Genomic DNA, 23,318 nt, shown 5'->3' on the forward strand with positions numbered 1-23,318 from the left:
GTGTACCCTCAAGTTTAGTGCTTGGAAAGATAGTATAGAATTAGTAATTGCAGAGTACATACAACTGCACAGGCATAATTCTCTGTTTCGCCTCTGCGCATCCAGGCTGCTGCACCCCATCCATTCCCACTGCAAGAAGGTGTCTGTGCGCTCCTTTTCACTCAGGGTGCTGTACCCCATCCACTACTACAGCCCAGAGGTGACTTCCCGTTCCTGCGCACCCAGACTGTTGTACCCAATCCACTCCCACTGCCCAGCGATGTTTGTCCGCTCTTGTGCAGCCAGGCTGTTGCACGCTATCCACTCCCACCGCCCAGTTGTGACTGCTCGCTGCTGCGGAAAGAAGCCTCTCTACTCACCTTCTGCCACCGGCATGTGCGTAAGAGGGTCCACCACGTGCCAATGCAGCCTACTCAGGCATTGAGGATGGCTGCGTATCATCGCATGTTCAACAGGCATTGAGCTCTGGTGGTGTTAGGGGGGACGCCAATTCGTAAAACATAGCCTGTTAGATAAAAAGGAAGATAAGATTGTGCGCCATGCGTCCATGAAAGGAGAGAGGAAGAGAAAGAGTGAAAGAGTGAGTTTGACACTGGAGAAAATGTTGACAGCTCACCTTTCTGTCACCGGTGTGTCTGCAACCACGTGCAGGGATATAGTGCACCACGGTCCACATCTGAAACATAGCAGAGAATTAGTAATTGTAGGAAAGTCCAGTATGCAGGAATGAAAAGACAGAGACGGTAATTCTCTTGATGTGGATTGATCCTTAGAACACGTCTTTTAAGTAGCAAGTATAAAGGAAGAATAAGTGAACCCCCGTTAACTTCTACGTTCCAACCTTGTCACATTTAAAACATAACATTCTCAAAGTGACGCGAGGCAGCCACGAGCTGTGAGAAGAATGTCATGCTCGTGTTTGCATGCTTTGATGCTCCTAACACACCTTACCTCCTTAAAAAAAAGAGAGAAAGGAAAAGTTGTCAAACTTTGATGGTAAATTTAAGGGTACAAAGTATGAAAAAATAAATAGTCAACTACTTTGCTACAGATGTGGGAGCGATGGACATTTGAAAGACTATATAAACTGTCTTGCTATTGGAATTTTTTTCCTAAATACACTAAGACAGGGTAAAGCCAGGGTATATACGACTGTGTAGGCCTAAATCGCTGTGACACGTTTTTGTATCCAAGCTGCTGCACCCCATCCACTCCCGATGCCCAGGGGTATCTGTCCACCGATGCGCACCCAGGCCTCACTGCTCACCTTCTTGCAGACAGGGCACCCTCCACATCATGCAGCCCCGCTCTGCAAACCAGAAGTCTCACAATTGGAGTCTTGATATTGCCATGGCAGAGGACATACTCGTGCACCCATCATCATCGCAGGTTGCTCACCCGCTGAGTCCTTGCGGTGCCACTAACTCAGTGTGTAGTAAGGGCACATACGTGGCGGTACGCCCCCCTGGTACATGGCTCAGGCCTACACTGCTGTCGAGCAGAGCACACAATATATGAGGTGTACGGACCACCAGGACGGGCCATTACCGCAGGCTCCACACCCGCTCAGCACTTACAATGCCCTTACCTCAATGGACCGAAATTCACAGTTTCGTGGCGGTGTGCCTGTGCCGGCCCCAGTGCATCCGTTGCGAGCAACTCTAAAATGGCGTAGAGCATGTGCGCCCAGTCTTTTTTATTTGCAGGGTCACGTGTCCTATGACGCCTGTGCTGGATGGGTGTGGTGTGGGTATATAGCAGCCGTAAGGGAGTGGCTGTGGCATGCTGAGAACTAGACCTGTGATCAGCAGATCACTATAATGGAAATGTGGGCCATGTAGCGTTGTCCTTTCTTGTAAGTGTAAGTGGAGTGGGCTGGTGTGGCGTATGCCAGTGCTGCGTGTGGCTGTGACGAATGACTGCGTAGCTATGGACGTGGCCCGTCATGAGGTATATGAGGAATTAACTGATGCGGGTGTCCGTGTTGCAGTGCTGCCGTCACCTGGGTCGCAAGCGCAAATGTGTCATTCTGTGAGTGAAGTCCCACAACATGGCCAACATGGAAGAAAGGTATGGGGAATCACTGACCCTATATTCATCCATAGTTCCACACATGAAATATGGTGGACATGACGCATTTCTGTGGATATGAATGTTTATTGCACATTGACTGGAGTGTTGTAGCTGTAGCAATACAGGGCCATGGAAAGTTCAGGTTGCAGTTTTTGGGACATGGAGGGCAGCCAATTAGAGCGAAGTTCGTGTTTGGAGTTAGGCTGCGCCAACATATGTACTTATGTGGTCTGTCGGCTAGACTGCTGACCTTGGAGATGGAAACCAGGGTTGGAGCCTCAGGGTCGCGTACACATCCTGTGATCGTGGGGAAATCACTTAATCTCTGTGTGCTTCAATGTGTAATGTAAATACGGTGCTCATGTAAAGCGCTCCAATGCCTTCGGGTCGAGTTTGCGCTTTATAAATATGCAAAAAAAAACTCCAGCAATCCCCACGCACTTATAAATTGATTATACACTCTCCTTGCAGTATTCTAATGATCCAGTCTCTACGTACGTACTTGTACAATGAGCGAGATTAAGTTACATAACCAAAGTTTTCCTCAATGTCAGAGGTAACATGATTGCATACGCTGTCTACAGCACAATGTAATCTGGTAGGGCCCATGGGCAGCATCTTGCAAACATATTTAATACACGGACACAGATAGATAATTGAATTGGGTATGGGCACGTGCGCTTGACTCCTTTTTATTACCATGGTTACATGTCCAGTGACGTGTGTGTTGGGTTCATGTGGGGTGAGTGTAAGCCAGTGCTCCGGGAATGGTTGGTGGTGGTAACAAGTACAAAGGTAATTATCAGATCATAGACAGAGATTCAATCATAAAGGGTCTATGACTTGTGGTGCAGTAATGTAGGGGCACTAAATGTGAAATAATACGCAAAAGATTCTATCGTAAAGAGGGCATGACTGGTAGGGGCGGCAGATCTGAAATCATACACAAAACATTCTATCATAAAGGGTCCATGAGTTGGGGTGTACTGAGGTAGGGGCATCAGAAGCAATGAGCATGTGCGGAGCTAGCGATGATACGCGGTCCGGGCTGGCCGCACTGAGAGCAATGTCTTTGGCCTACTGTACTGCGTCATCTGCAATCGCGACTCAAACAAGAGATGAAACATCTTTGGAATACATTGTCAATACATGTAGGTTTCAGGGACGTTATAGTTCAAATTGTGAGCTGTGGTGTCCGCAGTGTAGAGTGCCATTGAGTGTTCGTTTAGACTTGCAAGATGAATTTTCTTATTGTACTAAAGCTATAACTGATATAAAACAAGTTCTTGAAGCAAGGATACTAAAAAGATATTGTGTAGGTTTTAAGGGACGTTATACTTAGTTGCGTACTGCACTCTACAACTAATGAAAGAATAGTCAATTTGATTGTGAGCTCTGATGACCGCAGTGTAGGCAGGAGGCAGCGGTCAGCAAGGGCACAGAGCCATGTGGCATTGAGTACAGCTGCACAGGTATTGGCAATTCAGCGTGTGTGTAGCCAGTGATGATAAGTGGTGCACTGAGTTAGTGGCACGTAAACGAACCAGCTTGTGTGGAGCCTGCGATGATGCGTGGTGCGATCGGGCCGCACTGGTAGCAATGTCTTTTGCCTACTGAGTTCTGCCTTATTAAGTCTACTTTGCGATGAATTATGGGGCACTGAGTTAGTGGTGCCTCTGGCGCTCATCGTGTGCACACTCTGCGATGATGCGTGGTTCGAGGAGGCCGCACTGGTAGCTATGTCTTTTGTCTAATGAATTCTGCCTTATTAAGTCCACGTGGCATTGACTTGTGGTGCACTGAGTTAGTGGTACCTCTGGCGGTCAGCGTGTGCGCACTCTGCGATGATGCGTGGGGCGGCACGGGGAGCAATGTGTCTTGGCTACTTGACTGCGTCATCTAGAATAGCCACTCCACCAGAATTGTGAGCCCTGCTGTCCGCAGTGTAGGCAGGAGGCAGCAATCAGCAAGGGCCCACAGCCATGTGGCGTTGACTTGAGCTGCACAGATTGGGAGCATTTGCTCTTCTTAACCCATTATAGTCTTGTAGGAAGGGCATCTATGAATTAAGTAGCGAAGTACCAAGCAGATTGTTGAAGAGAAGCTTTATTGCAGAGTAAGGTATCCACTACAGCTCCAGAAGGCAAGCAAGCAGATAATGCTAATACCACAAGTCTCTTCCACAATTTCCGTTGCTACTAATTGTGAACCATGCTAACCCCAGTATAGGGCGGAGGCAGCGGTCAGGATGGGCCCACAGCCACGTGGCGCTGAGTTGAGGTGCAGAGTTAGTGGCACCTGAAGCACTCAGCGTGTGCAGAGCCAGCGATGATACGTGGTCCTGGCGGGCCGCACTGGTAGCAATGCCTTTTGTCTAATGAATTCTGCCTTATTAAGGCCACGTGGCATTGATTTGTGGTGCACTGAGTTAGTGGTACCTCTGGCGCTCAGGGTTTACGCAGCCTGCGATCATGTGTGGTCCGGGCGGGCCCCAGTGGGAGCAATGTGTCTTGCCTACTGGACTGCGTGATCTGCAGTTGCCACTGCATCTAAATTGTGAGACCTGCTGTCCGCACTGTAGATTGAAGGCAGTAGTCTGTACAGATATAAGTCTGCGGTGCTGTGCCGCTGGGTTCGCAGGAATTATATAAATTGTATTTGTATATATATATTTTTTCAGTACCCTTGTCCTGATGAAGCCATAAGAAACCACTGGCGGAAACGCGACCGCGACTGCGTCGACAGATAATTAATAGTGTTTTCTTTACCCCCCTGTTTTTCTTTTTTTAGGGTACATAGTTGTATATTTGTATATATTGTAATTACCTAATTTTGATTACTGTATATAGTCTGGTTACCTTCCCCCCCCTGTTTTGTGGCTCAATATTTTGTCCTTTGCAAAAATTATATCATTTATTGTTGAAAAAAAGAGTATAGAAAACAGGTTAATAAATTGTTTCCTGTTTTGAAGTAGCGTTTGCTTAATTTATCCCTCAGTACCTATTTGTTCTACTTTCTCATCCATGTGATGTTCCTTGCCCAGGTATGGGAGGGTAATGTGGGCAGAACCCCTGTTTATTCCGCAGCTGGGTTCGCAGGAGGCCTGTGTCGAGGAGGCCTACGTTCATGGCGGCAGCCACGTGGTAGGGTGAGGCCCACCGCTCTGGCAGACTCGTTGGCCTTCCGACAAGTGAAACACGCCCAGAGCCCCAGCATATTCATACTCCTACGCTGGAATGGCGTACGTTGGACCAGCCCACTCCGCTTCCACTTCCAGGAGGGGACAACGTAGCTACATGACCAAGATCTTCCCCACTGCCTGAGGTAACATGGTTGTGTCCACTGTGCACAACACTACAAGTATCAGTAGTATATGTCCCCATGGAGAGGCTTGTGCTTTACATAGTGTGGTCTACCCAGTACATCACTGCTACACTTGGTATTGTGTGCATATTAGTGATGGGTGACTTCCGTCCTTCACACATACTTGGTTCCCATAGCACCCAAGGAAGGTTTGTTGTCCTGTTCTGCGCTGCCTCTGTGGTAGCAAGGGGGGTGTGGTAAGGGGGGAGGTCCTGGGGGTAGTGGCTGTGGGTGTTGTGGCCTTCTTGAGTGTCAGAGCTGCATGATCAGTAGCTCTATGACGTGCTGGTCTTTAGATGTGGCTCTGAGTTGGGTTCCAATTCGCACTGTAGATAGTCGTCCTGCTTTACATCAGTTAAAGGCTGATGTTAAATTCTTACTGCTAACTCGGCTTATTGCCTGCTTTTTGGATCGCATCGCAGATTTTGCTGGTCATTGAAAATATAGGGCATTTTTGTGTTTTTTTACAACAGGAACGCCTACTCTGCATATCATTAGAGCTGGTTGTGTCTCTCATTTGTGGCGAATTTTTTGGCAGAATGTATCGATGGAAAAATGGTGAGATTTGCAATTTTCACCAGGTTGAGAATGGGCTGATAATTTAAAAACACAGAAAAAAAGATAGGTTTAATGAACATTATAATTCGAATTTAGCATTTAAAAAACCATTGAAATTCACTGAAAAAACCATAGGTTGCAGGCACGTTATAGTTAGTAATTAGCATTTAAAAAACCTTTGATATTCACTGAAAAAACATAAGTTTCAGGGACGTTATAGTAATTTGGACATTTCACTTTTACAAAACCATAGAAATTCCCCTGTTATAGTTAGTTGACCTAACTATAACTCGCGCCCCCACAATACACTGCTGATGACGTCACATATTACATCATTCATGATATGGTCAGTGACATCACAGATGACATCTCAAGTGACATCACTGATGACATCACTGCTGACATCATCCAGTGAATGTGGTTTTCTTTCAAATTTAAATATGTATTAAATATATAAACCAAGCTGTATTGAAGAATGAGTGTATGTATAAGTGTCTGGATGGAGGATTTAGTAGGTGTGTGATTGACTGTATAAGTGAGTGATTAAATGTGTCTCTCGAAATACATGGGTTAGTGACTAAAGGGTGAGAATGTCTGTATCAGTCTGTCTGTTGTTGAATAAGCCGCTGCATCAGTTGGCCAGTAGCTACATGAGTGTCTATACGGATTATTGATTAATTGCCTGAGTATTTGTATCGGAGACTGAGTCTGTGTGTGGGTGGGTGGGGGGGTGTGACTGTGCATAGATGTGAGTGGTTGATTGACTGGGTGTATGAGTTTAAGAGTGCATGTGGAAACAGTTGTATGGGTAGGTGAGTGTGTGTATGGGTCTGTTGGTGAGTGAATGGATATCTCAGTGGTACATGTCCAACTAAGTATGTATTTTAGACATGTTTAATTCAACAAATTCAGTCTGCGGAGCCCAAAGTTTTGTCGAAGCATGGAAGAGTGTATGTAACACTGGCGGTGAGTTTTTCCATACCTACAAGGTCCCATATTTTATGTTGCCAATCCAGTCGGGTCGGTGTTGTGTAAGTGTTCCAAAGGAATAAAAGAAGTTGTTTAGCTGCGCCCAGCGCCAAGTTGAAGGCTCTACCACGGCAAGATCTAAGGGGGTATGTCAACGCGTTAGGTGGCCCCAGTAGTATGTAGCTGGGGAAACTAGGTAAGTCTGTCTCAAAGATGGTGTCGATCTAAGACAGGATCGGCTGTCCAGAACGGCTTTTAGGGCAGCTCCACAGAAAGTTGGTCAGGGTATCGTCCTGCCCGCAACCATGCCAGCACTGCGGGTCACCACCTGCTTTCCAACGAGCCACTCGCAATGGGGTGTAGAACCAATAATGATTAATTTTGAGGAACATCTCTTTTCCTACCATGCTACATAAGGAGGCTCTTGCAATATGGACAATATCCTGCCATTCCGTCTCTCCTCAGATTCCGTTGAGCTGGAGATTTTGTATGGTGAAATGGTGAGAAACGAGTATATGTCTGAGATTAAGTGTTTATCTGAAAAGCGAGTGATCAACCATATCCCAAAAAGTGTCAAGGAACGACTAGCATGTGGATATATCTGGGGTTGCGTGACCCAGTGTCGAAGAGCGAGGTATTGCCAGTAAGCTCCCTGAGGTATGCCATATCCCATGGAGCTGGGCAAAGTCTATCACCACTGACTTGTTAAAGAGGTCTCCCACCCACTTACAGTCAGCTGCCATTTGATGAATCCCTCACCCTTCAGTGCCGGGGGGAATGCCGGGTAACCAAAAAATTGGAGTCAGTCACGAAGTCAGTGTGGTGAGGCGACGAGCAACCTGTATCCCGTCACACACTCCCAGCATTAGCCCTTGTTAGTGGGAGAAATACACTCCCTTCGGTCGATGTTTCTTTGGCAGCCAGGGGATTTTCCAAATATGGATCCCTGCCACTGCACAGTCGATAAAGCACCAATGCTTTTCAAACTCTGTGTGGTACCATTCTACCATGTATCGGAGTTGGGCTGCCTGGTCATATCTTTCCAGGTGGGGGACTCCCAGCCCTCCATCTTTCTGTTTGAGATATGTCAGTTGCCGGGCCATACAGGGTCATTTGCCTAACTACACAATGTCTCCAATGAGGTGTTCCAACATGGGGAGGATCGATAGGGGTAGTGGTAGAGGCAATGTCTACATAATATATAAGATACGAGGAAGTAATGTCATCTTTACTGCCACCAATCTGCCTAGCCAGGACAGTGTATTTCCTACAGGCTGCAAGTTCCGTTTTTGCCATAGCTAGCAAGGTTGTGTAGTTTTCCCAAGACGTGCATTCAGGCATGGGAAGAATCCATAGCCCCAGGTAAGGCATCCCCTCAGTCGTCCATGTGAAGGGGAACAGGGTTGTCAGATGTGATTTGTCCTCTTTGGGGATCATCAGGCCTAGAGCTTCTGTCTTCTGGAGGTTAATTTTAAAGCAGGACACTGCCCCAAATTTCACCATTGCTCACAACAGGGGGGGAAGAAACGGTTGTGTCAGAATCAGTAGTATGTCATCAGCATATGGGGAGATTTTGTGTTCTCTGTCCCCCATGTGAATGCTGTGGATGTTGGCCTGTTGCTGTATTCGCTCGGCAAATGGCTCCATGTAGAGTGCAAATAGCAGGGGCGATAGGGGGCACCCCTTTCAATAAGACATTACATGTAAGGGGCTAGGCGGGCCACCAGGATGCTAGTTAAGATTTTCAAATATATGTTTAACAAGGAAAGGGGTCGGTACGATGCGCAGCTCTTCGGGCCCTTCCCTGGTTTTGGCAAAAGCACAATTACTGCAGTTTGCATGGATGGAGAAAGGCCCCCGGTGGTGCTAAATGAGCTGTAGAGGCGAGCTAGTAAGGGGCAAGTATAAGTACAAATGTTTTATAAAAGTCGACATAAGCCATCTTTCCTAGGTCCCTTACCCAGGGAGAGACACTGGATGCCGGGGACCCCATACACTGAGCTTATGTCAGCATCCAGTTTAGCAGCCTCCGCTGTGGGCATTGGGATGACCAGGGATTGTGCAGCATAGCCTGCTGCTGCCACATCGTCAAGCGTAAATGCGGAATAGAGTGCCTGCTATCTGATCATCCGACCTCAGTTCCTCCTCCCCTGGATCTACAAGCTCCTGTACTCTGCGTTGGGTCATTTGCATTCGCAGCTTATAAGCCAATATTTTACCCGCCTTGTCTCCCCCTTCATCATATTTTTGTCTAGTGGGCAGGAGCACGTGTTCTACCATGTCCATGTCCAAGGCCTTCAACTGTTTGCTTGCTATAGTGAGCTGTTGTCTTGACTAAATAGAGCCTGTGCGCCTGTGGATCTCTCCAGCTCCCTAAACCTGTCTTCCAGCTGTTCACTCTTGCTTCTCCTGTCCCCAATAAGTTTAGCTGCAATGGCAATGAATTGCCCCCTGCCTTCAGTGTGTCCCACAGCAGTGCAATAGGTGTGCAGCTATCATCGTTGAGGTCCAAGTAGTCCTTTATGGACTTCTGAAATGCTAGTACATTGGGTTCGTGTGAACGTAAGCTGTGATTCAACTGCTACGTCTTGGTGGGCACGAGGACTTTTCTGAATTGCCCCTGGGATAGTGATAGGGCAGTTATCTGACTTGCTGCCACCCCAATTTCTGCCTCAACTGTAGCCCGGGTCATGTGCGGGGGGGTAGAAAAAGATCTATATTTTAGCATATGTCTGGTGCACCGCCGATTGGATAGTGAATCCCCTTGTGTCGGAGTTTCACTGGTGCCATTACATCTGCCAGTCCCACCTCATCCAGCCATGCACGCCTGGCACCAGAGAGTGACCCAGATTTCCCAGCCCTCTCCATTGACCTATCCATATGGGGGTCTGCAATATATTGAAATCCCCTCCTATTATTATATCCATGTCCGTGGGCTTCAGGACTGCCCCTAGTGCATTCCTAATGAACCATTCTGTAGAGTTATTGGAGACGTATAGTGATGCAATTGTGCATGCACGATTTCTAAGTCCTACCCGTAAAGACAACAATCTACCTGGAATTTCAGATTGAGTTGAGAGGATCTTCCCCTGAAAGTGTGTTACCAACAGGATTGTGACCCCCACCCTTTTCCCAGCCATTGAGGAGAAGAACTGGCGATCAAACCACTGAGACCAAAGGCGTTTTCGAGTCAGGGCGGGTTAAATGTGTTTCTTGCAATAGGCAGGTCTCGCAGCCATTCTTCCTAAGGAACGCAAGCTGCGCCAGTCTTTTCACTGGGTCATTGAGTCCCCGAACATTGAGACCAACTATTTTAATGTGTTGCATAGGGGGGTTTGGGTCACTACGATAAGTGTGGCCAGAGGTCCATGACCTGCTAAAGCGGGACCGTGACTGAGCAGAGGGGCAGCCCCAATGGGGAGTGGGGGGGGACTGTCGGGTATGAAGGGAGTGTGTTCCCTTTGATCTGGCTAGCAGGCATGATGCAGAGATTGTGCCACAGTGGTGTTATCGTTGGTCCGTGCTTGTGGACCCCATTGTGGGATATAGTGGGCCGTGAGGGGTTAGTAAATCTTCCAGTGTTATGATGGACACTTAAAACAATGGTGGGGAGCGAGTTGTCTTCTGGAGGATATTATCTAAGTCGGCACTTAAAACATGCATTAAAAATCTTCCCAAAGGGTTAAGCAAGGAGGAAAAGGAAAGCCAAGAGAAAACAGCATGAACAAATAAAACTAGAGTATGTAAAGAGTCCCATGAATGGGAAGAGATGTCACCACTTCAGGAGGGCCAGTCTGCCTGGCGATCTGCCATTTCTGCAATTCAGGAACAGGGTGGAGGATGGGGCTCTGCCAGACAAAGCTCCATCGAGGAGACCTTCCACCCGCCGCCACGGGGGGGGCAAAGGCACACCGGGGCATCTCTATTTGAGCTTTGGGCCAGCTGCCTCCGAGGACTCTTCATTTTGTTGGAGCAGGCGCAAGAGCACCTCTCTTTCCCCGAGGCACTCAGCATCCGTGGCTTCTGCCGGCGGTGCCTTGACTTGTTCCCATGATGTGGTGTTGAGCCACCTTGTTTATCAGTGCCCCCATCTAGTGCAAGGCCCAACATCGACTGTGCTTCCTCCAACATGCAAGTCATGTGGGTGTCCTTGTTCCAAATAACAATTAGTTGGAAAGGATGCCCCATCTGAATCGAACTCCTTCCTCCCTCAAAAATGCTTTGGGCGGTCGCAGGGCTTTCCTTCCCTTGAGAGTGATTAGGGAGAGATCTTGGTATATCCCAACTTGCATGCCCTCGAAGGATATGACCGATTGATCTCGCGTTGCCTACATGATTATCTCCTTGTGTGTGTTTGAGAGGATACAAGTTAAGATGTCCTGGGGCCGCCGGGGGCCCGCAGCAGGCCACCCAGCTCTGTCCGTGCGGTGTAGAGGTATGTCCTTGTCTTCAGCGCTAGAACTATATGATAGAAGAGCCGCACCACCAGGTCCTCCAGCTTCCCAGCGTCCACCTGCTGATGAACCCAATTGATGCAAATGTTTGATCATCTGGATTGGTTTTCCAAGTCCTTCAGACGGTAATAGAGCTCCTCATTCTTGTCAAATAAGATCCATGAGCTCCTGTTCATGATCATGAAGCTCCTCTCCGCTTGTCTCCCAGCTCGGACAAGTCGGATTTAATATTCTTGATGTCGGTGGACACTTATTGTCGCAAGGTCACAAAGTCTTCTCTTAATGATTTGAACAGTTGCTCTGGGAAAGTGTATGTGACCGGCTCCTCTTGACTGGCGTATTCTGCCGCCAGGAGAAGTGTTCCAGCCAGATTCCACGGTGGTGAATCAGAGCGGGTCTTATTTCTTTTTGTGTGTGCTTTGTTTAAGAAGTACTTTATGAAGGAGTCTTTCTTTGAGTGGACCAACGCCATCTTTTACCTAGCCAGCCGCTGGGCTATACACAAGTGCAGGTCCCCAGCACCCTTTCAAGTAGGCCGCTTCAGGGTTCTCAGGTTGTCCAGCAAGGTACCTCCCCACTGCCCCGGACCACGGGTGACTCCCACCTCCAGCTCCAACTCTGAAATAGCACACCCAACGGGCCCCCACCAGCTCGTGTTCCAAAGCTCCAACCAGTAAGTCAAGAATGTACTTTCTAGGCTTGGCCTGGAGATGTCACTCAGTCATATAAATTGTCTGCTCCCCCGGACTTGCAACTCCTCCTACCAGCAGTACCACAATCACCCAGGGGTTCCTGCCTAGTGCGCTAGCTCTCACTCCCTGGACCCCAGCTTGTAGCCGGCATGGCATGTGGCAGTGTTTCAAGGACCGTCCTGCAGGAGAGCCAGTCCCGGCTCTGTTTCTGGGTTTCTACCTCATACCAGACAACAGGGCCTCCCACTCAGGTCCTTGGGGTCTGTGGGGGGGATGCTTCTCAGACTGCTGGCCTGGGTTCTACTTTCATCGGTACTAGGGCCAGTCTGCTTCTCCTGTCTCCCCCGTGTACCGCTCCTCACTTCTCCAGCATCGATGGGGCTGCGGCTCCTTAGACCACCCTCCTCGTGTCTCTCTGGGGGGGCCTGTCTGCCTCGCCTTTCAATCCCAGTGACCTGGGCTGCTGCTCCTCAGGCTGTACTCTTTGTGTCTCTCTGGGGCTCTATCAGCCTCTCATGCTCCTCCCAGTGCCTCACTCCTCACCTTCTCGTCATCAGTGAGACAGCAGTTCCACTGACTGATCTCCTCATGTCTCTCTGGGGCCCTGTACCAGGTGCACCCCTCTCCCCAATTGGGGCCTGTACCTCAGTGCTAATGCTGCGCAGCCCCTCGTACTGCTTTCACTGCCGCCTCGCAGGTTTCACCTCTCCTGGCGCTCCCGTGGGGCGGCCTGCAGCCGTGTTGCTTCCTTTGTGTAGTGGCCGGAGCGGACTGCAGCTCAGTACGCCTTTCGTGTGTGCATCTTCTCTGATTCTGAGCCCAAAGCGAGTGGCAGGCCACCTCGGGAAGGTCCTCAGCGGCAGTCCCTCAGTCAGCGAGCACCCCGGTGGTTCCGCCCCCACAGGGGGTCATCCGTACTCAGGCAGCGAGCAAGTAGGGCAAATTCCTGCTTATATTTCGATTTGTCCGGCGGAGCTCCTCAGGAGAGCTGCTATGGGGTCGCCATCTTGGCCATGCCACCGAAGCCTGTCTTTTACACCTGAATCCTTTAGATAACATTTTCCCAAACTTTGTGCTTTTTCCTCCCGGGTTTTTCTGATTCTCTTGTGGTGGCCTTTGCGCCTTTCCCACTGTAAATGCAGTGTGAAAGTGTGCACGCCCTTCCTACTCACTTTAGGAAGTCGTGTTTACCTGGTGTTTCTATATATGTGTCTGGCCTGCCATTGCAGACTGGTGTGGGCAATCACCCTGATCGTGTCTCTAAATACAAGCCTAGCCTGCCACTGCAGGCTGGTTTGCACTCGCACTGATGGGGTCTCTAAATATGTGTCGGGCCTGCCATTGGAAGCTGGGGTCCGCTTTACACCACTGGTGTTGCTAAACATGTGTCCTACCTTGCAGAGCAGTTCTGTGCCTGAGCAATTATGCAACTACTCAGGCTGTTGAAATCACTAGCCATCCTAAGAGGATCTTTCACTACTGCCTGAGCACCCGAGGGTACATCTTAAGGGGTGAAGTGAGTGGTAGGTGAAAGGCATGCGTGTTCCTTGCCCAGGTAGTGAGGAATACCCCTGCGTGTCTTCACTACTTGAGGTTTGCTCTTCACAAAAGCTAACATGGGGGATGCTTGAACCTGCTTCAGGCTGCAAGTGGATTGCAGTGGAGCAGCCTCATGATGTTTCCTATCATTGTATTTGCAGTGACAACCCCTTTCCAGTGGTAAAGGTGTCATGATTAGTGTAGAAAGATAGAAAGTGGACATTTATATACTCCAAAGCTCTTTGTGTGCCTTGGTGCTTGACTCTAGTCAACACTGAAGGTTGGGGTAGCACATCTGGGCATTCTCCAGCGACAGCTATATTACAAAGGGCATGCAACTGGAACAACGGAGCTTTGCCATATGTGGGCCCGGCTAGTGAGATTGGAGAAGGATTTGACACTTGGCCTCTGGAGCCAGATCATTGCCAAACTAAAGATAAAAATCTGCATTCCACGCCCTTATGGTAGAAATGACTGGAATTTAGGGGAGATATCTGTTGTTTAAATGGAGACCCTCTGAACCACTCCCAACTTCAAAAGCACACTACACTATAACTACTGGTGCCATACTTCAGCACAGGTGAGATACGCTTGTGGTGGCAGTGGGACTAGAGAACCTGGAACTATATAGTGCACACTGCCAGAGGAGTCTGTTGTGCACAAGGAGGATTACTGCCATTGAAAGGGACAGCGTACCCTTCCTGAATAGTGGCTGGTTTGCGCTGACTACTTGCTACTGTGTGCTACCTTGAAATGTGCTCTCCAAGGGCTTGTAGGGCTTTCCCCCTGTGCTTAAGGAGGTGTCAGGGACATTGAAGATCTCCTACGAGGACCAACACCATCCACCTGTGACACCTGACAGCAGTGCCCTCACAAGTGCCCACATCGCCTGCTTGATCGCAGATGGTAGTGCGGCATGCGCTTGGAACTAACAATTCTGCTTGGACACCGGATTTCCTTGTGTGGAGCCCCAAAACCTTGGTTGCATGTAAGGTGTGTGGCGCCATGACCATGGGGACCTTGTCATCAATAGGCATCATATTGCTAGTGAATGGATGCACCGGTTGCAGGATCCAGTAATTCCCACTTTGTCGATTGTGCCGTTTCTCTCTCATGTGACATGCTAACAGCAGGCTCATAGTCCCATTCACAGGTTGCTCCCCCCAGAGGTTGGGATATACCCGTAGTAGTGCCTCATTGTACCTCAAGTGGTTCTGCTGAACTTGTGCCTGTGTGTGTGACCGGCTGTCATTTCGGGAGCTGAGCACAGGCGGCATGGCATGTCTCTTTATCATTTGCAGAAATTGAATACAAAGCATATCTCAATCGAAGGCTTATATATTTTGGATGACAAACGCATGCACCAGTATACTGGATTTTGCACAGGTTTACATTTCGGCCCAGAGAACGCCCCTGGGGTGCTCTCTTGAAGCATTTTTGGCGTGCTTTTATTACGCATTTGAATTCTAGATGAAACCACACTGACTTATCCAGTTTTACCTATGTGATCTACACATGTGCTCAAACCAATCTTTGAAGTTGCCCTTTGAAGTAGTGTGTGACACTTTTACAATTATGGCACTCTTTTTCACATAATCTTTTGTATGCCACTTTGGAGTTGCTGCAGGATATATTGTCTGATATTCGCTCAATTGTGTGACTTTCTGTCCCAACCTTCTGGTGTCTCTGTTGACATATTTTGCATTCTGATGAAGCTTCTGCTTAAAATACCTATGCTAAGGGGTGGTAATGTACACAAATAACATATGTAGACAGAATTTGTAAAATTTGATGGTGGATATTAACACTCGATTTACAGGTGTTGACTTCAAACATTCTTTTGTCCCTCTCAGCCACATGTACATATATTTCTTGTACATAGCACAAATTTAATTTGTGTTCACCATATATCACTTTTACTGCGCCGTTACTTTTTAGGACCACCTTGTTTAAGTATTACATTATACTGTTCAAATTGATTTACATATTCTTAAATTAGATATGTATAAATAAATGCACTAAAAGCATAACTTAAACCTACTCATTTGAGTGGTTGTTTCTATTCCTAGTCCCACCCCCGTGAACCCGACATACTCCACCAATGAAGAGAAGTGTGACCGCCTTCTGCAACTTCCTAAATCTCTAAGTGTTTTTTGCTAAACAAAAATATATCTATTTATCAGACCTAGCTATGATGGTACTTTACTCTTTGCTTTTTTCAGTGGATTTTTTTTTTTTTTTAACGTAAAATAACGAGCCAACTCGCTCCAATTTAACGGCTCCAAAACAGAGGTCCTTCATTGCTCTTTAGACCGAACTCCCCGCCCGCTTCCGGGCGATTTTTGGCCGACATCTATTCCAGGTACGGTGGAGGCGGCTAAATCGGCCCGAAATCTGGGAGTCCTATTCGAACCCAATCTGCAGCTTGATGCCTCGGTGAATAGAACTATAGCGGGCTGTATGGGCTTACTTCGTGCCCTACGCAAGATCCTACCGCTTCTTCCTGAGGAGGTAAGGGCAGAAGTAGTGCGCAGTTCTATTCTCAGTCGATTAGATTACTGCAATGCACTACTTTTGGGAGCCCCAAAAACACTGATCCTAAAGCTGCAGAGGGTTCAAAATATGGCAGCAAAACTAGCCCTATCCCGCCCTCGCTCTGCCTCTTCTTCGGGTGCTCTAGCAGACCTTCACTGGTTGCCCATCCAAGAGAGAATTTGTTTCAAGGCTCTCTGTCTTGTCTTTAAGGCTTTGCATGGACAGGGGCCGACCTCGCTTCAAAATCTCTTCTCTTGGTATTGTGCTGCCAGACCTTTAAGATCTGCCTCTGCTTTCCTAGTTACAGTGCCTAGGGTCAATAGAGTGAGGATGGGCGGCCGTGCGTTTAGTTTCGCGGCTGCCACACTCTGGAACACTCTTCCGCTGGCGCTGAGGTGCTCACAAGATTTTACTCATTTTAAAAAGAACCTCAAAACTTTTCTGTTCCCTAAACTTAGGTAGTGACAGTTCGCCAGCAGGATAGTTGCAGTCTCAGCGCCAGGATACCCTTGGGGTGACAGTCGCGCTTAATAAGTAAATAAATAATAATAATAATAATAAAATAATATATTTTTGCTATATGTAAAGCCAACCCCACGTCACACACGGCCTTTGGCCATGGGTGGCAGGGCATTGGCAACAGGTTCTGGTCTGTGTTCAGACCCTGTGGCAAACCTCCCACAGGCAGCCAGCCCCTTGCTGCGCAGGGCATTCTGTTGTGTGCAGCGTGGGGTTGGCTGCACCCCTGTTTACAACTCCGTACAGGCAGCCATACTGATGCAACCAACCCCATGCCGTGCATCGGTTGGTCGTGCGTGGTGTAGGGTTAGCTGCAGGGCCTGTCTCGTAGTCAGGCCCTGTTTCCAACTCCCAGCAGGCAGCCAACGCCATGCTGCACACAGCCTTCAGCGTGTGCAGATGCGTTTTGGCCACAGGGCTTGGCCTGCTGCCAGGCGCTATGGCCAAACCCCCAGCTGGCTAATAAACGCCCACCCCTACTGTGCACAACCTTTGGTGTGTGCAGTGTAGGATTGGCCTTTGGCCCCCGGAACCCCATCTCCTGATGAAATACATACATATTAAGGGGAGGGGCATGCAGATCCCTCACTGACCCTTAATTGGCCCGAGGGACCCCATCCCAAGTTCAATTAAAAAGGGGAAGGGGGCTAAGGCTTTCCCCCAATCCTTTGGCCCGGGGACCCCATCCTAAGGGTGGGCGTAGTTCGCGAAGTAGCGTTTCGCGAAGCTACGCAAAGTGCACTTCGCACTACGCGAATTTCACGTAGCACTACGCGAGCTGCGTAGTAGCATGTTCGCACTGTGCAAGATGCGTTTTCAATGATTGCACAGTGCGGACAAGCATCCGGCACTGTGCAAGCATTGTAAACGGCATCTTGCACAGTGCGAGCTGTAGTTTTCTGCTGCTCGAGTAGATTATTACTCGAGCGGCAGCTTTCTCAACGCGAACAGGTAGTTTCTCATTGAGAGCAGTCGCGACCATGCGCAACCACTCACAATGAGAAACCTGACCTCCTCGCGTTGAGAATCTCATGTCATTTTGCTTGCAAGCAAAAAATGACATGAGCAAGCAAAAAATGACCGCTGCACTACGCTACGCTGCACTACGCATGCTCGCACTGTGCTACGTGCAGCTCGCGTAGTGCGAAGTTGCGAAAACTTTGCAAACTCCGCGAGCGTAGTGCTTCGCCCAGGGTTACCCCATCCCACAGGTCGCAAATCTAGGGTGAGGGGGGCTGCGGCTCTCTCCCCAAGTTTTCTTCACCCACGGAGATCTAATCCTATTGGGCAATACCAATAAAAAGGGGGGAGGGGTCTGCCCTTTTAACTTAAATGTGCGTCCCTCTAGCATAGGGTCCCCAGAGTTAGGCCCTATAGCCAACTCATGCACCACACATCGCTGAAGGCTGTGTGCAGTGTGGGGTTGACTCCAGTTGGGGTGATTGGCCACACCGCCTGGACACAGGCCGAGCCTTGTAGCTAACCCCCACCTCACTCCGCTGAAGGTTGTACACAGCGTGGGGTTGGCTGCATTCGGTGGATTGGCCGCAGTGCCTAGCCTGGCTACATGCTGGATCCTGCAGCCAGCCCCCACCATGCACAACCGAGGGCTCACCAAAGTGTGGGTTTGGCTGCCCTTATGGGGTTGGCCACAGGCCTAGGAACTGTCCATGCGCAGCGTAGGGGTGGCTGCATGCGGGGGGTTGGCTGCGGACGTAGACAGAGTTCAGGCCCTGCAGGCTTTGCGTGACAGACGGATTGCATTTATGTATAGTAATGAAATATACATTAAAAATAACTGAAAAATCAAAAGGTTAAAGTAACGTTTTAGTTAGGTGTGATAAAAATGTGTTTACATGTTTAACACTACTTAACATTATATTATTTCCAATTGACTATTTTAAAATAGTTTTTTTAAAGTTGATATTTATTTAAAAAAAACAATAGTCACTCCTGTTTGTGGATATTCTTTCCACAATTTTTTTTTGCTCTTATTAGAAGCTTAGGAGCACGATGTTATGCTAAACAATATTTTTGACACAACATTTGTGCTGCTGGATATTTTGGTCACAATATTCTTTCAAACAATACTGCTTTATAAGCCAAAACACTACGACCAATGCATAACTAAGGGGATAGCTACCTACTCAAGACGTTTCTTTGGATATGAAGTGATATACGAATAATGCAATACTTTATCAGTCACAGACATTAGTGTTGATAATTTTGAGTAGTTTCTTGATGAAATAATTTCTCAAATAGCATTTCATTAGATAAAGTCTGTATGGTAAATGTGTGCTACCCTGTCGGAAAATGTCTCCTTCTGCTGGTCTAATTTTCGATGCAAGCTGTATGAGCATGTCTGCAGTTATCATTTGTGAATTCATGTAGCATCAGTTTTTTGTGAATGTGACCTCCACAACTTAGTACACTTTTTGATTATTATGCAAAGCCAACTTATAGTGATAATGACCATTTTGTTCTGAGCAGAAAGAAAATGTAGTTTAGATTATTATTTTGTTTCTAGTTTATTTGGTGAGTTCCATGATGCTTGGGGCGTTTGTGAAGGGTACAGCATCTAAGATACAGTTTTCCTGCAGTGCTTCACATAAACATAAATTACAAAAATCCTGTTCCACAGTGGTACTGATAATAATATTGATGCTCATGAGCTTATGTGTGACTAGACATATCTACCCTACACCTGGAATTATTTGGATAAAATTGTACACAAATGTGAGAGAGGATTGCACTGAGTTTTGGTCCCGGGTGTCATCATGTTAATTGGGTAGGGTAAACACTGCAAGAAAGACAAGAGGCAAGGGGTCTTTTCAGTTAGGCATTCTGCCTTCGTAGGTCAACTTCTTCCGAGTCTTAACATAAGTCTATGGAAGGTTCTATCACTCGGATTTCAGAGTATGTTATGTTATTGGCATTTGATATAGCACTTCAATGAATCACACCCGGAGGTGTATCTCGGCACTAGCAACCAGAGACGGCAAAGCAATATATTTAGTCTGATTATGGAGGTGTGGTCAGTTGTCTGTCCTCTAACAATACTCTGTTGCACAATTTGTACTCTTTGGTGGAAAAACCTGGAAATTGTTATGTTCATAGTATTTGGTACTTAGGTAGGTTTTGTTCATATTTTAAACATTTGCATGAGGTGCAGTGAGTCCCTTAGAACTATGGAAGCACCATCAGGCAAACTTTACTTGGAGTCATGGGATTGCTTCATATGTAGATTCTGGAAACTTAGCATTCTTGTGTGAACTCCCCTAGTGGGTCTTTGACTGGTATCTTTCTCTGAGTTATAACTCTTCAGGGGTATGCCAGTCGTGTTAACAGGTTTCTTGCCTTTTTGTTGTGCAGGCCATGGAGGCGTGCAAGGATGCTGGTCTTGTGAAGTCCATTGGGGTTTCGAATTTCAACCGCAGGCAGCTGGAACTGATCCTTTACAAACCAGGGCTCAAGTACAAACCTGTCTGCAACCAGGTAAGAGACTGTAGTTCCCAAACTGGCGTATCAATATTTTCTCTGGTTTTAAAATCTTTAGTGGCGTCTATGCTGCTTCAGCTTTAGCTCCGGATTGAATTAATTGTTGTTTCTGGGATTCATTTTCCCGCATTCTCCACTATGGTTCACTATGAGATCACTATGAAATCTCTTGAAGGAATTGTCATATAATCCATAGGAAAGATCTAATTCTAGGTTTCATGGTGAATCCAACTGGTTCTTGTTATGCTACGTCGATTTGTTGAGTGCACTATCACCCAGGAGTGTATCTTGGCACTGAGGAGGTGTAAATCTAGCCAAACCTATGGCTTAGCAGGACTATTCCAAAAGCCAGGTCTTTAGCTCCTTGCAAGAAGTGAGGAGGAGACTCTTATGTGTAGTAGCAGGTCCTCCATGCGTTCGGAGCAACATAGGGAAAGGCTATGCATGGGATGTCTGCAAGCAGGAGTCTGGACAAGCTGAGGTGCCTGGTTCTTCTTGTAATGTCTTGTTTGGGTCACTATATTATCCCAGAAGAGATCTCCATGACATATCACTGGTGAGTTGTCCAGAATGAATGATGTATATGAATAGTGGCACAGCCATGATTCTTTTCGAAAGTGTACTGGGTAAAATATCACAAAAGGAGGCTTTGCAGTGGAGTGAAAGTGTGTGTGCAGGACAGAAGAAAACTCTTTTAACAAGGTTGCTTATTTATAAGAAATTTTCAAAAAGAACAGATGAGGGGCGGAATGCTGACCCAATCATACATTCACCCCAGACACAGATCTAGGTGAATTCCATCGATGAATTTAACCCAGATCTCTTGACTAGGGGTGAATGTTTTTATTTGTTCCACATTCCGTCCTTCATTAGCATATATTTTGCTTTCTTGCCCTAAGTGCGCCAGGTCTGCCCAGAAAAGGGTCCCCGGCTCACTGTGCCACTGGATTCAAGCTAGCCTGGCTGATGAGGAGTGAAACCCTGAAACCGGTCCCAGGATGCTTGTTGCTGGTCTAGGGAGGGCCTGGCTTGTCAGCTCGGGCTGGGCTGTTCCCGCCCAAGGGTCAAGACTGATTTACACATGTCTGGCTCTAAACTGGCATGGCATGGTAAGCAAATGAAGAATGGATTTAATTCAGATCTCTTGACTGGGAGTGAATATTTTGATTTGTTGCATATTCCGTCCATCATTTGTGTGTCTTTTGCTTTATGTCTCAGACTGGGCCCTACCAACAAGAAACATATAAAAACCCTAGAATTGATGAAAAACACCATATTCTCTCAGGTTTGATTGCTAATTCCAATCAAGCTAGGAATCACCTCTGAAGATAAGCAGTATCGTTTTGGAGAACCTTAAGGAGACAAAGCCTTTCTGGAAATGGTTACAGTGCCTGTGCCAAGGGAGAGTACTCATCTAGAAGTATGTAGGTCTCTGCTCTCCCAGGTCAAACTGGCGAGAGTCATTATGTATACTTCTATACAAAGTAAATCATACAGTAGCGGTCGGTGGTGGGAGTAGCTGTGGGCGGTTAAGTGGGAGGGGGGTAGTAATCTATGGATTATGGAGGATTACATTTAAGTAAACATAAATAAATGAAACAAATTTAGTTGCGCGAACTGCATCCCCAAATGCGATGCAGTGCACGCAACAAAATTCGTTTTATTTATTTATATGTTTACTTACCTGTAATCCTCCATAATTCATAGATTACTACCCCCACTCTGTTCCCCCCCCCTCCCCACGTCACTTCCCGGGAGCTACTCCCACCACCGACCGCTACTGAAATCATACATAACCATTGACCTTGTTGGAGCAGTAAACTAAAAATAAAATTTGAATGGGCTGCCGTTGTCACTTCTGTTGGCAGCATTCATCGTCTATCTTACCCCCACCATTTGCACAAATGTTTCTCATGATCTGCTACATGCTTCCCTATTTTCAGGAGAAAGGAAATGATTGCATTCACTTTTTGACTCGCATATGTTCTGGAGGTCATGACCATTAATGTGACCGTAAGCCATATAATGATCGGAAACATTGCAGTATACTCAGCTTCACATACCTAACGTGTTGATGTGGACCTTCTTCCAAATATTAAAGTGGACAACATCAATTTAATTTGGCGGTTAGGATGCTGTGAATTAAAGTGGTATATATGCTGTTCACTGTGTAGGTCTAAAGGGTAACAATAAGGTAACTTTGTATGCTGTACCACACCAGCAATTGTGAATTTATTTTTCTTATTTTGCCATTCCTTTTCAGAATTAGAATTATTTTTGTGTATCAGTCCATTTACAGTTTTAAATATGCTTTGTTCTGCAGGTGGAGTGCCACGTATATCTGAACCAGAGTGAATTATTGAAGTTCTGCAAGTCCAAGGATATTGTGTTGGTGGCGTACAGTGTTCTTGGATCAAGTAGAGATAAGGCATGGTAGGACCCTTGGGATGGCTAAATGTATTGGTGGGCAGATGCCTTGGGCTTGCTTCACAAGTTCTATAGTCTAAAAAAAAAAATTCAGATTAGTGGCTGTGAGGCTCTGCCACTTAGCACACCACCAGCATTTGCAAAGAGATTTTAGTGGTTTTAATGCTCTTGGAGTTGTATATTTATTTGTGGATTGTAAGTCCTAATTTGGTCAAGATGCAGATGAAAGTTTGTGCCTAAAGTTATATTAGGGTCTTTCTATTCCTGACTAAAATTCCGGGTGGCCATGTATAATTTTATATACATTGACCACTAAAGATTTTCGTCATCTTTCTATAGGTAAAAAATGATCTATCATTAAGGTCAGCTTCATAAGTAAATATTTGAATGTTTGCTTTCCGAGTAATGACCATTATCACCCTATTTCTTTTTTAATTTGGAGTTTATTATTACATTTCCTCAACCCAACTGCCCTAGTTTTGCATGGTTCTTTAAAGCAGACTTTTGTGCTTCAGGTTTTTCCACTAGAAGTGCCTCTTTTATCTCTCACCTAGAATCATGTTGTGTTCCATTTGAGGACTACAAGGTGGCAAAATGGAATGACAAAATCTATCTTCAGCACAAGAAGTTAAGAAAATCAACTCTTAAACCCACCCTTGACACATTGCAGTGACTAGCCATTGAGCATGAA

The 23,318-nt window shown here is 46.9% G+C and overlaps 1 protein-coding gene across 2 annotated transcripts in view; it reads left to right on the forward strand.

Annotated features, from left to right (window-relative positions):
- Positions 1-23,318, forward strand: part of LOC144796227 (aldo-keto reductase family 1 member C1-like) — a 243,658-nt gene that overhangs the window by 195,934 nt on the left and 24,406 nt on the right. For both annotated transcript variants that reach the window (XM_078668205.1, XM_078668204.1), the window contains exons 6-7: positions 20,075-20,197; positions 22,524-22,633. In XM_078668205.1, the coding sequence (XP_078524331.1) occupies positions 20,075-20,197; positions 22,524-22,633 (233 nt within the window). The remainder of the gene's footprint in view (positions 1-20,074; positions 20,198-22,523; positions 22,634-23,318) is intronic.

This window comes from Lissotriton helveticus, chromosome 1_1, assembly GCF_964261635.1.
Source record: "Lissotriton helveticus chromosome 1_1, aLisHel1.1, whole genome shotgun sequence".
Lineage (NCBI taxonomy): Eukaryota > Metazoa > Chordata > Amphibia > Caudata > Salamandridae > Lissotriton > Lissotriton helveticus.